The sequence below is a fragment of the Odontomachus brunneus genome, unplaced genomic scaffold (genome assembly GCF_010583005.1).
Source record: "Odontomachus brunneus isolate Ranch 3 - 2012 unplaced genomic scaffold, Obru_v1 Obru_scaffold_042, whole genome shotgun sequence".
Lineage (NCBI taxonomy): Eukaryota > Metazoa > Arthropoda > Insecta > Hymenoptera > Formicidae > Odontomachus > Odontomachus brunneus.
Window position 1 is genome coordinate 2,264,891 of NW_022639492.1, and position 15,192 is coordinate 2,280,082.

General features: G+C 37.0%; 1 protein-coding gene and 1 long non-coding RNA gene across 2 annotated transcripts in view; one reads left to right on the plus strand and one right to left on the minus strand.

Moving 5' to 3' along the window:
- The window catches only part of LOC116844547, a 20,723-nt gene extending 12,085 nt beyond the window's left edge, over positions 1-8,638 (minus strand). Inside the window, exons 1-3 of the mRNA XM_032816211.1 lie at positions 8,222-8,638; positions 1,040-1,495; positions 196-376 (exon numbers count right to left, since the gene is read on the minus strand). Of these exons, the coding sequence (XP_032672102.1) occupies positions 196-376; positions 1,040-1,492 (634 nt within the window). The 5' untranslated portion in view covers positions 1,493-1,495; positions 8,222-8,638. The remainder of the gene's footprint in view (positions 1-195; positions 377-1,039; positions 1,496-8,221) is intronic.
- A 5,586-nt stretch (positions 8,639-14,224) lies between these two features.
- On the plus strand, positions 14,225-15,171 carry LOC116844551. The gene is made up of 3 exons (XR_004378097.1): positions 14,225-14,333; positions 14,544-14,655; positions 14,739-15,171. It is a non-coding gene; the product is annotated as an uncharacterized LOC116844551 (long non-coding RNA).
- The last annotated feature ends 21 nt before the right edge of the window (positions 15,172-15,192 follow it).

Genomic DNA, 15,192 nt, shown 5'->3' on the forward strand with positions numbered 1-15,192 from the left:
ATATATATATATATATATATATATATATATATATATATATATATATATATATATATATATATATATATATATATATATAATACTTCTATTAAAATATATAATACTAAATTTTATCATAAAATTAAATCATCATTATTATCATTACATTTATATTCGACCATTCACAGCTTCTAATTTATCTTTCTTTCAACATACCTGGCTCGAAATTCCTCTTCATACGCCGCCACTGTCTCGCGTAGACGAGAGCCGAACATCCTGCTACCAGAAAGAATACTATGCAGGCGCACACCGCGAGGACCAAAGCGCCGGTCTGCCAATCCCACGGGAGATTGTCCACGCCGGTTGATTTTCTCCTCTCCCGAGGATCATGTGCCACCTGCAGTCAACGTTATCCCAGCGTTATCGCATCGTCGTCATGTAAATCACCAGTTTCGAAAGCATTCGAAACGCGACCAATTTTGGCAATACGATCATGCATAGCATAGCAAACAGAGAGAAAGCAATGTCAAGTTTCGCCAAATTGAAGCTACATGATAATTTTTATGCGCTCTCCATTCTACGCTCGTCAATTGAAAAGACATTATTTTTTTCGTTTGAGTTGAATTGCTACTTTTAATAGTAGCCTCATCGATTTGAGTCATAAGCAATTAACTCTTTGAGTACCGAGTGTTTATGTTTGAAATTTTAAAATAGTGTTATTTTAATATCAGATATATCAGAGATATCAAATATATATAAATGATTTTTCAAAAATTTAATTTGTAGAGTAATTTTGAGACAAAGAAAAGTTAAATTTTATCATGATAAATTAGATAATTGATGAAAAGACGTAAATTGTTATTTTTCAAGATAAATACATTATCGCTAGATAGCTCTAAAAAAAGTTCTATTAAACGAAATAATAAAACAATCTCGAAATAATTTTCAAAAATATTAAAAGATAATATCGTATCCTTAAGGATACATCGGGATTAAACTTAATATTGACATTGATATCGATAGATAAATTTTCATATAAATCCAATCTACCCCTTCTTACCTTCGACTCTTGCGAAGCGGAGACCGGTTCCTCGTCGTCCAGGACACCGTTGTCCTCGCGACTGAGACCGACGAGATCACCGGTTTCTTCGCGAAGTTGCTCTTGCCGTTCCTCCGTCGACTCGGGCAACTGCCAGAGCATCTTCGAAGTGACTGCCTCGAGGCGACGTTGTCCAGCTTCCGGCCTCTTTTTGGTCGACAAGAAGGACCAGTCGAGCTCCAGCGCCGACAGCGGACCGCATATCGCGTCTTTGTGCACTGTGCACGGGCTTAACGTGAACTCGGGAGCGCATCGCGTGCATGGCCAGCAAGAGACGCGATCCGTAGACCAGAACTCCAAGCCGGGCTTGCAGATCGGATGCTGCGCGCCGGATGTCGTGCCGGTGGTCTCACACAGGCCGACGAATATCGACACCAGGGTCAACAGCAACCCCCGACAGGATTCTCTCGGCATCACCTGCGATCATCATCACATCTGTTAGATGGACTTCATCAAACTTCACGAAACAAACATGCGTAGATTTTTTAAAAATTTGTGAATTCTCCAAGCACTAGATTCTTTTAATAAAAAATGCAATGCATTTTTTCACAGGACTATCACTCTATATGGACTCTATGTATACAGGCATAGAGCTATAGATACTTGGTATAAAAAAAAAAAAAATTGCAGGTGATAATCAATAGATTGTTTTAGCTAATCTACAAAGCCATTTGGCTCGAAGTTTGAATGTGTCTCAACTCGCAAAATAGTGAACGTGACGCTTAAAGGGTTAATATGAAATATCGGCTGTTAGAAAAGAAGATGTGTTTGTGCGCGTGTTTCCGCGTTCAGGATTTCTCTTTCGCGAAAAATGAGATTTTCACGACGATCCATTGACGCGAAAATCCCCCGGTGTCGTGACCGCGCGTGCCGCAGCAACAGATCCGTATAGCAGCTCCGGGCTCGGCGTTATAACATTGTGAAGAGGCGACGTCGATCGCGCTCGATCGCCGTAATTCGAGCGTATAAAGCTGCTCTTTAAGCCGCAAAAGCGCTCAGACCGTTTCCACTTCCGGCTCGTTTGCGATGTAATTACATCCGCAGTTGAATCGCGATCCATCTACGTCATAGCTCGCGGCCGTCTGTACGCCTTCGTTTCCGCGCACGAGCGAACGAACGAGCGCGCGCATAAGTGTACGGAAAACTTTTACAGTCTACGGATTTCGTATAATCCGACAACAATATATATATATACAGAGTAAGATGCGTAAAGCGTGACCAGTGAATATCTCCCAAAATATTGACGAAAAAGTTTTATCATACAATGATAATTCGAATAAAAAGAGCTTCATAAAGCATAGTTAAAGTGTTTTATATACAAGAATTACACTTTTTAGATGTACTTATTATTCTCTATATGAATAAAAATTCGTCTTAATATGCAATTCGATTGTGTACATTAAAAAAACGTGTAGTTTCATTTAACAAAAACTAATGACCTCGAAAAATATCCTAATAATATATTAATATAGAAAAAAAATTAATGTATACAGAAAGTATGAAAAACCTCAGCACTTTCACTTTGCCCGATAAAATTCTTTTCTGTCGTTAATGTTTTTAAAGATATTCACTTGGCATGCTTTACACATCTCTGTATGAACTGCGTGTTGCGAAGGCATTACATTCTCGCGTCTTCGCACATTTATTCGGATAATACTCGCTTTGGCGAATGACAAGGAGCACTCGGGTATACGGCGTGCAATACGTTGTGTATACGCATAAAAGGGGTCCTCGTAGTTTCTCGCCTATTTCAAATTGCCTGCGCGGCCGCGCTCGCGCGCGTGTCATATTTCTCGATGGCGCACAGCGCACGTACGCAATCGTGCGCGATCAGAATGCAACACCTCGATCCGTTCACTCGTGGGACTCGCCGTTGCAAATGCAATCTTCCGCCGAGCTCATCTCTTCGTGATTAGGATGCCAATTGAACACCTCAAAAACCATTACGAACATGACGTCGCATTGTGCAGCAACAATTTCGTTGCGTTCGTATGCACGATAACACTAGAAAAGAGAGAATAGAAGGAAATATTTGAAAGTCAAGTGGTAAGTATGATTAGCGCGCTATTAACCCTTTGAGTCTTGGCATATTCTTTAGGATACGACATGTAACATATCTAGAAATAAAAATATTCTGATTGATCTACGTCGTTGAATCAAGTTTGAAATTATCCATTTATATAGTAATAGTTTACTTATGTTGAGAGGAAAAACAACTGAATATAAATTGTCAGCAATTTTAAAACCGTTTCTGAAACCACTTTTCAAATCAAATATTTAAAAGACTATTTATATGTATCTAATATATCAAAATAACAAATTTTTATTAAAACAATATTAAATTTTAAAAATTAAAATTAAATTAAAAATTAAAACCGAGCTTCAAAGAGTTAAAGATTCCCACACACATAGAAAGTAATTTATCACATAAAGTTGTTTTATATGTTTTCATGTAAAACACGTTCGTTATCAGTCCATAACAACACGATTTTTGACTCAGTATTTAATAAGATGGAAAATTGAAAATATACATATGAGATAAACGATAAATTGAAAACAGTAATAATATTACTTTAAGATATGCGTTTATGATTAATTAGTCATTAAATGATACTCTCGTCACTGTCTCATCGCAGTCGACAAATGGCTTAACACGGCCACATGTGTGCTTCTAATAATAGTAACTAAAAAACCGCCCTGACTCTGAGGAATAAGATCCTAAACCGGTTTACGTTCTATCGCGTTGCGTCCTGCAGGTTCAGATGCAACGTTCTATGTAGGAAACGTATCTCGATTCAATTGAATTCACTCAAAATCGGAGTTATATAGTGGACATTGCGACACTTCTGCATCTCATGAAACCAATAGTCCAAAAAATCCTTCAAACCGATAACGGCTTGCGTAATACATAAATAACACGAAATAACATTAAAAAATAATATATTTCGCGTGTCATTTATATTTATTCAACGATGTTGATTGTACCGCTAAAAAATATTACAGTATCACATATTTACTTTGATATCGCAAATGTTCCAATCGATTTCTACACGGAGAGAATGCATATGCACATATATATATATATATATATATATATATATATATATATATATATATATATATATTGTAGTCTTTTTTATATAAATTTTTTCAAATTTTACAATGTTTTCTAGCACAAGAATAGACTGCCAGTATTTTGTTAAAAAATATGCAGTACATTCTTTAATAGTAAATTTCAGTTTATAAAGTATAAATAGAATATATGAAATAAAAAAATAATAAAGCAGAATGTCGATACGTTTCACGACTAGAAAATTCTGTGGTATTTTTTACTATAAGATTCTTATAGTATAGATATATGCTTCTTTAGAGATATCTGCTTTGCCACTTTGTTTCTCTTTTCTCATAATCGCGAAATTAATAGAGCTTCAACGGCTATGTGCCGTGGAAGTAACGAATTTACTCGCGGGAAAGAGGGAACGCGCGACAGTGTTTTATGGGTAACGTCTGCCGAAGCGAAAGAATGCCGGAGCTTGATACGGCCGCACGTGTTCACTTAATGACGCTAATAAGACGGCTCTTTTCTCTCCCCGGAATGCGTGCAAATAGTTTTAAGTGATGACTCGAATTACGTCGCGTCGAACACCAATGCGGAGCAACACGCGTTGCTGACTATAAATACATTAAATAAAAAAACAATAGTAACAACAAATATCAAGAAAATCTTCATCGTGAAACTATCTGTATATCTTAGAGAGAGAACAACTCTCTGTTGTTATCAGAGTTCCGACAATTTCGTAAAAAATAGTCATCGTGTTCTCGGAGACAATTGTCCGTTTACAGAACAGAATTAACGCGATGATTTATAGACATCCTGTACGTACATGTATATGAAGAAGCTACGATAGAGAGTTACAATTAGGTAGATTGGCCACGACATCTCGCATGTGTCAGTGTCGCAACACGACGGTGAATGTCGTAGTGAATAGATTTCCCGAGAGAAACGATTAATTGCAGTTTTCTTTAACTGGTAACGGCAGAAAATTCCAATGCGTAAACACCGATCGGTCGTCAATAACTCACGTCTCGGAGCATTGTTTACGAATTCCGCATCGCGTACATCGAGAGAAAAAATATATCTAAGAAATAGTAAATATTCGGTAAGTACTAATAAAACACACACACATGCACACACACACACATACACATATTTACTTATCTACATACTAATATAAAATATTCTTCAAATAAAGAAATATACATTTTCTTAAAACTTTAAGAAAATTAGAGTTTTTCGTGAAAGTAATTGTTTATTCTATTTAAACAAAAGAATTTAGATTTAAATAAATATGTTATCAGTATTCAATAAATAAATATTTACTACTTTTAGATTTTTTGTGTGTACACAAAGAGATTATAATTTTTTTTCATATGACATTCTTTTCAATTTTACTATATGAATTCATCTTGTTAAGGAATATAGTATATCTTATTGAGGAACGTGATAGAATTTTTGACATAAAAATGTAACAGAGACTTCCTAAAATATAAATAGCAGATATGAGGAGAATGGAAGGTTAACAAAGTAAAACGAAATTTCAATATGTTCCTGTGTTATAAGATTTTATAGTAATTTTTATCACAAAATTCTTTTCGTGTATACCGGGCGGACAAATATCCTCTGATCGACGACGTACATCGTCCCGTCAGGTTTATCTACGATCTCCATTGGCGACAGAGGCACGATTCGAAGGCACTTTCGAGGAACTTGACGTGACTCTCGATACGAACGTGGCTCGCGCAACGCGGGAAACCTAAATACTTCGCGGACACGTTCGCCAGCGACAAAAGGCCGTTATACGATCATGCCGACGTACGCATCGGGGATTGTTATTGAGACCTGCTCGCCGTGACGGTAAACGAAATGAAGATCTGCTTCCCTCAATTTCACCGATGAATCTCTTATTAACCCTGTAACACATAAAGCGCCTGGCTACTTATATCTAGGTGACGCGTGAGTTGCCGCAGTGATGCAAGTAAGTAACGACATCCACATGTAGGTGACGTTTCTTACTTGTCTGATTAGTGTGATACTTCTATTAAGTATTTAAAAGAATATCCAGTAGAAAACGACAAAATATTATCAACACGCTAAAAATTTGGGTCTGCTGGGACTCGCACGTGAGTGTAACGTGGCGAGCAATGTATGAAGGACAGAAATCGGCTCAAGTAAGCTATTTCTGAATCGGAAAGAATCAAGTGAAATATCAATGCAAAAAGGACTTACTCCATTATTTTCTCTAGTATAAGATAATCATATATCATATTCTATGAATTAGTTATACATGTGCAACTGCCGGAACTAATAGAAATGCTTCTAAAGGAAGAGATGGTCTCTAAGAACAACTCGTTAAATATTATTAGTGCGAATTTCAATTAAATTATAGGAAGCTAATAATTTTTGACAGTCTGATAACAAACGCGCCATTGTCAAACGTTATTACCCTCCCATAAGTTAATTTAAATTCGCATTAATATCTAACGATCGACTGTTAGATACTATCTCTCTATCTTTGATTGTACGTCTCAAAGTCCTTTTAGAAGTTATCGAGATATTTTACAGTCAATGGGCGTACCGTCTCGGTGTGTAGATTCAGATCGTTTATTTGCGCCTCCCGTCCTTAAAGCGTTAACATTAAATCGCAGGTTTCGTATACAAGAATCGCTAGCATCTACAATGAAATTTTAGGGAACAGATAGACCACAAGGAGGATAAACGCAAGGACGAAGCGCAGTCGCGCTTCCTTTGCTTTTCCACGGGCAGCAGTGTCGGTTCCTACGCGCGCACCACCACCGTTTATTTACAAGCGAGATCTTCAATAAACATCGAAAAAATAGCTCCACTTTAGAGCGCGAGGATCTCGGCCACGTGTTTTATATACCGCGTCGAATCGTGTCGGGGGTCTATCGAGAGCGCGAGGCGGATACACGATGATAATAGCTACTCGCGTTGCGAGGGGATTTCGGGAAACTGTACATCGTACATCACGATTTTTCGTAACGGGGAAAGCGCGTCCGTACGTGCCGAGCGTCGGTTTTCGTTTACATACATTAAATATGCAAAACGAGCATAACAAGGTACACTAAAGTGTAACAACACGCGACCGTCACGTCATCACACCACGGATTTATATACATAAACTGAGGAAAAGTGCTCCAGGAGAAGACTCGACTGCAAAAAGTATACCCTGTTATTGCAGATATTTGATCTTAGTTAATGCAGTTTGACTTCTATTGGGCATTTCGAGCGTTCTTCAATAGCAGTCAAACTAAACAAAAGTCGAATGCGACTGTGGATAGTCGAACGGGAACACAGTTGTCCTTCAAATTTTGTCTTCGAATTTCTCATAAGTGCAGTCTATGTATATAAGTCTATGCGTCGCATCTGTTAGTTCTTATAGCGCATCGATATTTCGTGTGAACTCGGATTGCAAATATTGTTCGAGGACGCCTGATTATCAGAAAGATAAAAATTACGATGAAAAATTTGTGAATTCCTCAATAATACAATATCACGTCAATTGCTCCGACTTTCCTCTTTAAACCCTTGAGTCCGATTTTATTTTGAAAATTTATTTTACTTAAAATTTAATATTACTTAAGAGAAGAAATATCAGATATAAATAACATGCTAAAACTGATCTGAAAAGTGATTTCAGCAGGAAAAGGTTAAAGAATTCTATTGTAAAAAATTTAAAAAAAATTAATAACAAAAGTCAGTTGTTTTCTTTCAACATAAGTATAACTACAAATAAGGATAACTCCAAAAGCACTTTGTTAAGCGATATAGATAGAAAGTATGTATTCAAAGAAAATACTAAATACTACTTATACAATAATTTTGTATTTAGAAATATTATATGTCGTATCCTTAAAGATGCGCCGGAACTCAAAGGGTTAATCGTTCGTGAATATTTCAGTTCTCGGAAGTAAAAAGTCGGCCTTAGACGCTCCTGGAGCGATTTTAGCGATTCGACCGCGATGTGAGTGTCGTTGCCACTTGGTCGCGCTGATCGCCGAGAATCGCCGGATCGATATCGCGCACACAAGTAGTGGATCGTGCAAAGGATCGCGCGTACTCACGCTGCCTTCGGTGGAGTCGAGTTTGTCATGATGTAATCCGAGGCGACGCAGCCGACGAAGAAGAGAAGACGGGTGCGGTGTGTAGCCACAGTGATAACTTCTCGGGGATCGTCACTATGTCGCACAGCACGCAGGTGACCTGTTGAAGCACTGAACCGTATAATCGGCTACAGTGGTTTCGCGAATTTTAACGAAAAATAAATAAAGAAAAAAAGGACAGTGTCTTTCGGAGCGCGTGTTAACGTCGCGACGTCGTGTTGCGTCGTCGTTCTTCACCGGAACGGAGAGAAGGAGAGAAGACAACGATAACCGGACACTACATTATGTACAATTTTGCTGCGGTTTTACTGTCTTCAGTGCACGCGCACACGCGAAACGTGCGTACCATCGCGCGGTCGCGACGCGACTAGTCCGACGAGTTATACTGATTTCCGCCCACGACCTAATCGCGGCGAGTCGGACGAACGGCAGCGGGGAGCGAGAGAGTGGTGTGTGCGGAAAGAAAAAGAGAGAAAGAGATGGTATGTGTGTGTGTGTGTGTGTGTGTGTGCGAGAGAGAGAGAGAGAGAGAGAGAGAGAGAGAGAAACGGAGAGACAGAAAGGTGGAGAGAAGGATATCGAGACACAGGGACGTTCTCTCGTCTAGGTCCATAATCTCTTTCTTTAGGGATTGTGTAATTTATCAGGTAACTGAGAAAACTTAGTCGATTTCGATAGAGAGATATATTTGCACGGGATTTTTTCATACGTGTATGTAACTATTTAGCATATCTTTCTCTAATAAATTATACAAAAAGAAAAACAGTTAATTCGGTAAACTATGCAGAGAGTATTTTATAGTAATAGTATCTAACATAATTAGTATGAATAAATTAAATGTGATTAAGTAATAAAAATAAATTAAATATAATTTTAAAAAATAATATTGTATCTGAGAGAATATATCGACATTGTCTTTATTTTTTGCTATTTATACTTTAGCATAAATGGAATCTACTACATATGGAATATTTGTGATATAGTAGAACATACGTATATATATATACGTATATGTATATGTCTACTATTTAAAAATGTTTACTATGTTCTTTATAAAGTTAAATTCTATCGGTAAACTATTTTTGCGCTACTAGAAAATAAAATAAAAGACAAAAAACTTTTATGAAAAAAGAAACTATAATATTCTCTCTTAGGAAACTTTGCGCGCGACTCTCTAGAAATGTATCTAAAAGAATTGTATTACAATCGTTTTACGTCTATAATTAGCAAGGCCAGATTCTCTAAGAAACGATTGATTTGCTTCACGATTTTTATACGAGTTTTATTTATTTATATTGATCAATATGTAATGAAGTAAACTTGGCTCAGGGCCCGTAAGTAAGGTAAAACGGTTCTGACGAGGTCGAGGTAGCAGTGTGGACCATTGAGATCGGCGGTTTGATCGTAGAAGAGGAAATCTCCGGATAGGGAGAAAGAAAGGGATAGTTGCATGGAGTCTTTAGAAGAGAGGAGTGCGGGAGGGTCGACAGGTTCTGCTGATGTATATTATATGTATAGGTACGCGATCTTCTCTTTACCTGAGATGATTAACTCTACGAGAGATAACTCCGCTTTGCGGAGTGGTCCAGCGCGTATTTTCCTCTCTCTCTCTTTCATTCTTTCTCTACCCGTCTCTCTGCATTCCACGGTGGTATTAACCCTAGAGTCGAGCTGGATCAACGAACCGAGATGCTGGGTTAGCATCAGCAGCATCTTTCTGGTTTACCTGTAAGTACAAGCGGATGAAACAGATTTAGCTATACAGAATAGGATTAAAATCAATTCAGCACTGTTGAACTATATCAACAGGTTCTAACAAAACATAAGTTTAACACATTGATATCATAATGACATTAACATTCGAAATTTTAAGCGGTGTAGAGAGAAATGCAGTTTCTCTATCTAATACGTTTCTCGTCCTGTTAAGCTGTTTTGGCTTCCGAGTTGGAACCGCATTTATTGTGGATTTGTTTCCGAATATTTCAGAAAGAGAGGAGCGCAACCTGAAAATAGTTGCTTCTCTCTCTCTCTCTCTCTCTCTCTCTGAAGAAACTAACTAAAATGTTCACGAAACGTCGGAAACAAATCTACAAAAAATGCGGTTCCAATTCAGAGCCAAACCTAGAATTAGAAAACTTTGCTTTCATTTAAAAATCAGTGTTATTTGAATGTCATTTTATATATGAATTATATTCCATGCAACTTGTTACTTTTAAACATTACGTTTATGATTAATATCCAAGACAGATACAATAACTATCTCATAATTCAATTATTCTTTTTTTTGCATATTGTAATATAATTTACAATATTCCACATAATTTACCTTGTTTATGTGAAAAATGACAGTGTACAAATCACGTAAAAAATATATAAATCCGCGTGGACGTAATTTTGAAATCTACAGCACAATCCTGCCTCTAACATTTTACTTAATGTATAACAGATGCACCTAACGCGATATGAGTAATCTACGTTTTTACCGGCGCTTCCATCGCTTGAGACTAAAAAACCCGCGTCGCGTTATTACGCTCGCGCGATGGCTCAACGTAGATCGATCGTCGAAACAAAAGTCGCTATCGTTCATTCATCAGTTCGCATCCTGATTCGTTTCTTGGCGCGTGAGGTCTCTCAGTGAAATTAATTATATAGCTCGCTACTACATACATTGGAGCCGGCGCGAATCAGGAAGCTGCTGTCAGATATTACCGCGATACAAGCGACTTAATTATATCAAATGGCATATTAATCATCCGAAGTAACGCATCCCAATCTCATTACAACACCGCTGCATTCCTGGCTAATTATCCGCGGTCGCTCCGTGCGGCGTGAGCACGTGGCGCGCGCCTAATATCTGCACGGCAAATCTGCCGTTGAATCGCTAATTGCACAAACCACCGAATTGTATTTCGCGATCAACGACGATACATCGACTTGAGCCCGCCGGTCTATCATCATTTCGGCCCCAGCAATCGCGCTATATCGGCCCTTACAGGTGTAAATTTATTCCTCTGTATCTCGCCGTCCGTTCCTCCCCTCCTCCTTTCCTCCCCGTCCCGCCGCCGACCGTAAGAAGTGTAATCATCGCCGATTCTCCCGTCGGCTATCATTTACGACCGGATCGGGCTCCGCCGAGCGTTGCAAATCAGGAAACGGAATTAGGGAAACGGAAGGAAGCGGGAGGAGCACGGGACTAGTTAACAGTGACGAAGCACAGATACGTGCATTACGTGCCGCACTCGGAAGCCCTGTGCTTCCTCAGGGCTGGACTTAGACCAATTCCAAGGGGTTCTTACGGAAAGGAAAAACTGAGTGGATCTGTAACTCGTACATAGAATTTTATAGTAAAGACTACTGTAAAATTTGTCGCCAAGGAACACTTTAATGTTCTCTACCTTAATTTATTACCCTTTCATCTCATATATGCTATATCTGACTTTTGCTGTGGCCATCTTAATTGATAATGACATCAGAAACAATACACGCTAAAAATTATTGCAAACTACGTAGAAATAAAAAGATGTATCCACGAAACGATACTTGCAATCAATCGATCAGATATGTAGTAAAATTATCCAAATTTCCTTTTGTTCAAACAATAAACTATAAAATTAACGTGACAAAATCATGAAGAAAAATAGGTTATATGTTACATTAACTTTATTGATTTATTAATTTTGCGTTAATTTTATTGATTGTCAGAGGAAAAAAAGCGTTCAGACTATTTTACAAATCTACTTAATCTATTGCGTCATTTTATTGACATATCTTTTTACTTTAATGTATTCTACAAAAATTTTTACCAGAATCAAGTTTTGCAGTAAAGAACTAGAAGCTTCAAAAATTTACTATGTTTCATAGCAAAATGAAAATATACTCCACTGAGCTTATTTTTGCATTACTAGGGAGAGAAAACATAGTCAGATTGAAAAGAATTTTAATATGTAAGAGGAAGACAATGACATTCTGTTTGTATACTAATATATGTAAAATTAATTTTAGATATTAATTTTAAGTATAAAATTGTAAACTTTATATAATATTTAGGTTTACTTTGTTTTTTATTAAACTCTTCAACATAAAAGCTAACAATAAAAAATTGACTTAAATTTGGTCCTATTCTCTATAAGATAAATAAAAATTTTTCTCTTTTCTTTCCTTACTATGTAACGACAAACATAAAATACATACTTGTTTAACATGATATCTTGTAATATATAAAATTACCTATTTTTTCTTATACTGATCGTACCGAAGAAATAAAACTCGGATTCCACGTTTACTCCGATTCTGAGTGTGACATTCTTCCCTCATGCCAGGATTTGTTATTCTGTTTCCTGTCCTTCCCATGGCAGGATATCCCTGAAAAGTATCACCCGCGTGTATTCTCAACATACGTTCGTCGTGTTCGGCATCTGCAGTTGGTCTGTCATCGGGATAAAAGAGATTAATCTCTTTTGCGGTCATTTTGCTTTTTTTCAAGTATTAGACTGCACAGTGATGTTCAGGGGTTGCTTGTATTTCCTGTCCAGAAATTTTTTCGCGCTAATATATCAGATGTATATTTAGTCTCTGAGAATGGTAACATGAACTTATAGCGAAAGGTTCGGGGAATTAAAAATACAAAAGATCGAAACGAGAAGATTAGAATCTAAAGAAACAAAAGACTGGAACGAAACATTTCTTTCTAACCTCTATTTTTTACTGTGCCTGAGTGCTGTTGCGCGATTTTCACAACCGATAAATGTACAACAGTGTTATTGGCTTGGTTTACATCATGCACTTGATACGCGTACTAAATAGTAACTCTCTATTAGATAATCTTAATATCGACGATATATAAACAATGGTATATTAAGCTGGTATAATACTCATCAACAAAACATATTGTATTGATTGAATGCATCGCCGTTGATATGCATTGTCGATATTAAGATTATCTAATAGAGAGTTACTATTCAGTACGCGTATCAAATGTACGATGTAAACCAAGCCATTAAATAAAAATTGTAAATTTTATTGTTCTTTCTTATGAACTATAATTGTTATTATTTATGTATTACCTGTACTATCTTGCTAACACGCAGATTCATTTTTGGCTAGAATTGAACAAATTATTACTTACAAATGTTCTCTCTTTCTCTCTCCCTCTCCCTCAATGCTGCTTTCAAGTGTTTAAGGACAAATTTTCTAACGTTACTGACCGGTATACTACAAATAATTAGTTATGACAATTGTCCACTCTTCGATTGAAAGATGAAATATTATAGTCCTCGGAAATAATTTCAAGATATGTCCCAAAAAATCACAGATTATGTCTAAACATGTTCGAACACGTCTTTACGTCACGACAGTTAAATCGGAACTTACTTGCAAACTACTGTTAGCAAATCCGATTAATGATCGATTAATCAAAAATGGCGGAAATATTTTCAAAGAATAATCGCTTTAGCGACCAATTAGCAATTAAATTGAATATTGACGTATATCTTGCGATCTCTCAACTCAGATACAAAAATATGCGCCAATCGAATTTACGAATCACTAGCCGCTGCATTGCATTCGGCCAGATGTGACCAATCACATCTCAAACTTGCCGTTTGCGTTGATTTACACAGAGAGGTCGTTATCAGTCATTATGTGGTCTGTTCTTTTCAGCTGCACTGCTGAACTAGTGCGGGAGCGTCCCGATTGACCACGGTACGATTGGACACAACCAACTGATGAAAAGAATTATCTAGTGAATTACTAGGTCGAACCAATCATTACAATCTGTGTCCAATCGTATCGTGGTCAATCGGGTCCCACCCAACTGGTGCAATAAGTTAGGGTGCCTCCCCATGCGGCGTAACTTGTGTAAACGTAACTTGCGCCAACCAATCATATCATCTCATTTAAGTACCAGTTTCCGCCTAGTTATTTTGTGCTCTACGCTATTTTCGTTACATCAAATCCAATTTTTTGCTGTATTAGTAAGCATATCTTTTAGTGTCGTTTGAACTAAAAGTGGATATTGTCACATATAAAAAGTCTTACAAAGCAATAATAAGAAATGAATAAGGATCAAATCAGGGTAAATTAAGAAATAGCTTTATATCGAGTTTATTATATAATGTTGTAATAGCGTTCTGTCATATTTGATTCACTACTTAGGGCATGTCGATACAAAATTTTTTAAAGTTATTTGTATATCAATAGAGTGTTCGTGTTGCTTGCATTTTTGCATGTAAAAGCTTTCCCATACAGCACAGAAGCTTGTAAATTTCAACGTAACACATTGCAGAAACATAGCATAGACATGGAATTGTAACATTTCATCGGAAATATTAAAACAACATTGCAGGAACATTATAAATAATTAAAAACTATAATGCTATAATTTATGCATAATACATGTATGATATATGCGTTTTGTAAAGATACAATTAATGTAATAATGTAATTCGGTTGATATATGAAAGTATATATTATATTTTAGAGCAAAAGAACGATGCTTTGCAAGAAGTCTTAATAGAAGCATTGAAAGAACCAACAGCGCAGGTTACTGATCCTAGATGGAATTTTAGCACGGTTGGGAAAAGGCATGCGAAGGCTGCCATATCGCGACAGAGCTCGTCTGGAAATACAATTTTTGACGTTGCTCGCCGAAAAGGAAGATCTTTGTGCTTACAATGATCCAAATACTGAACAATCAACACGGTATTAGCTGGAAACGTTTTTATTTTTATTTTACGAAAATATTTAATAATTTTTTATTTTTATTTATTACGAAAAGTTAATGCATGATAGTTAATATATATCCCAGACAGCACAAATCTCCTCGGGATGTCCTGAGGATGTCCTGAGGACGTCCCGATGTCCTAAGGACATCCACAGAACGTCCATGGGATATCGTGTGCTGTTTGGGATATACATTATATCTTCTTAAACAT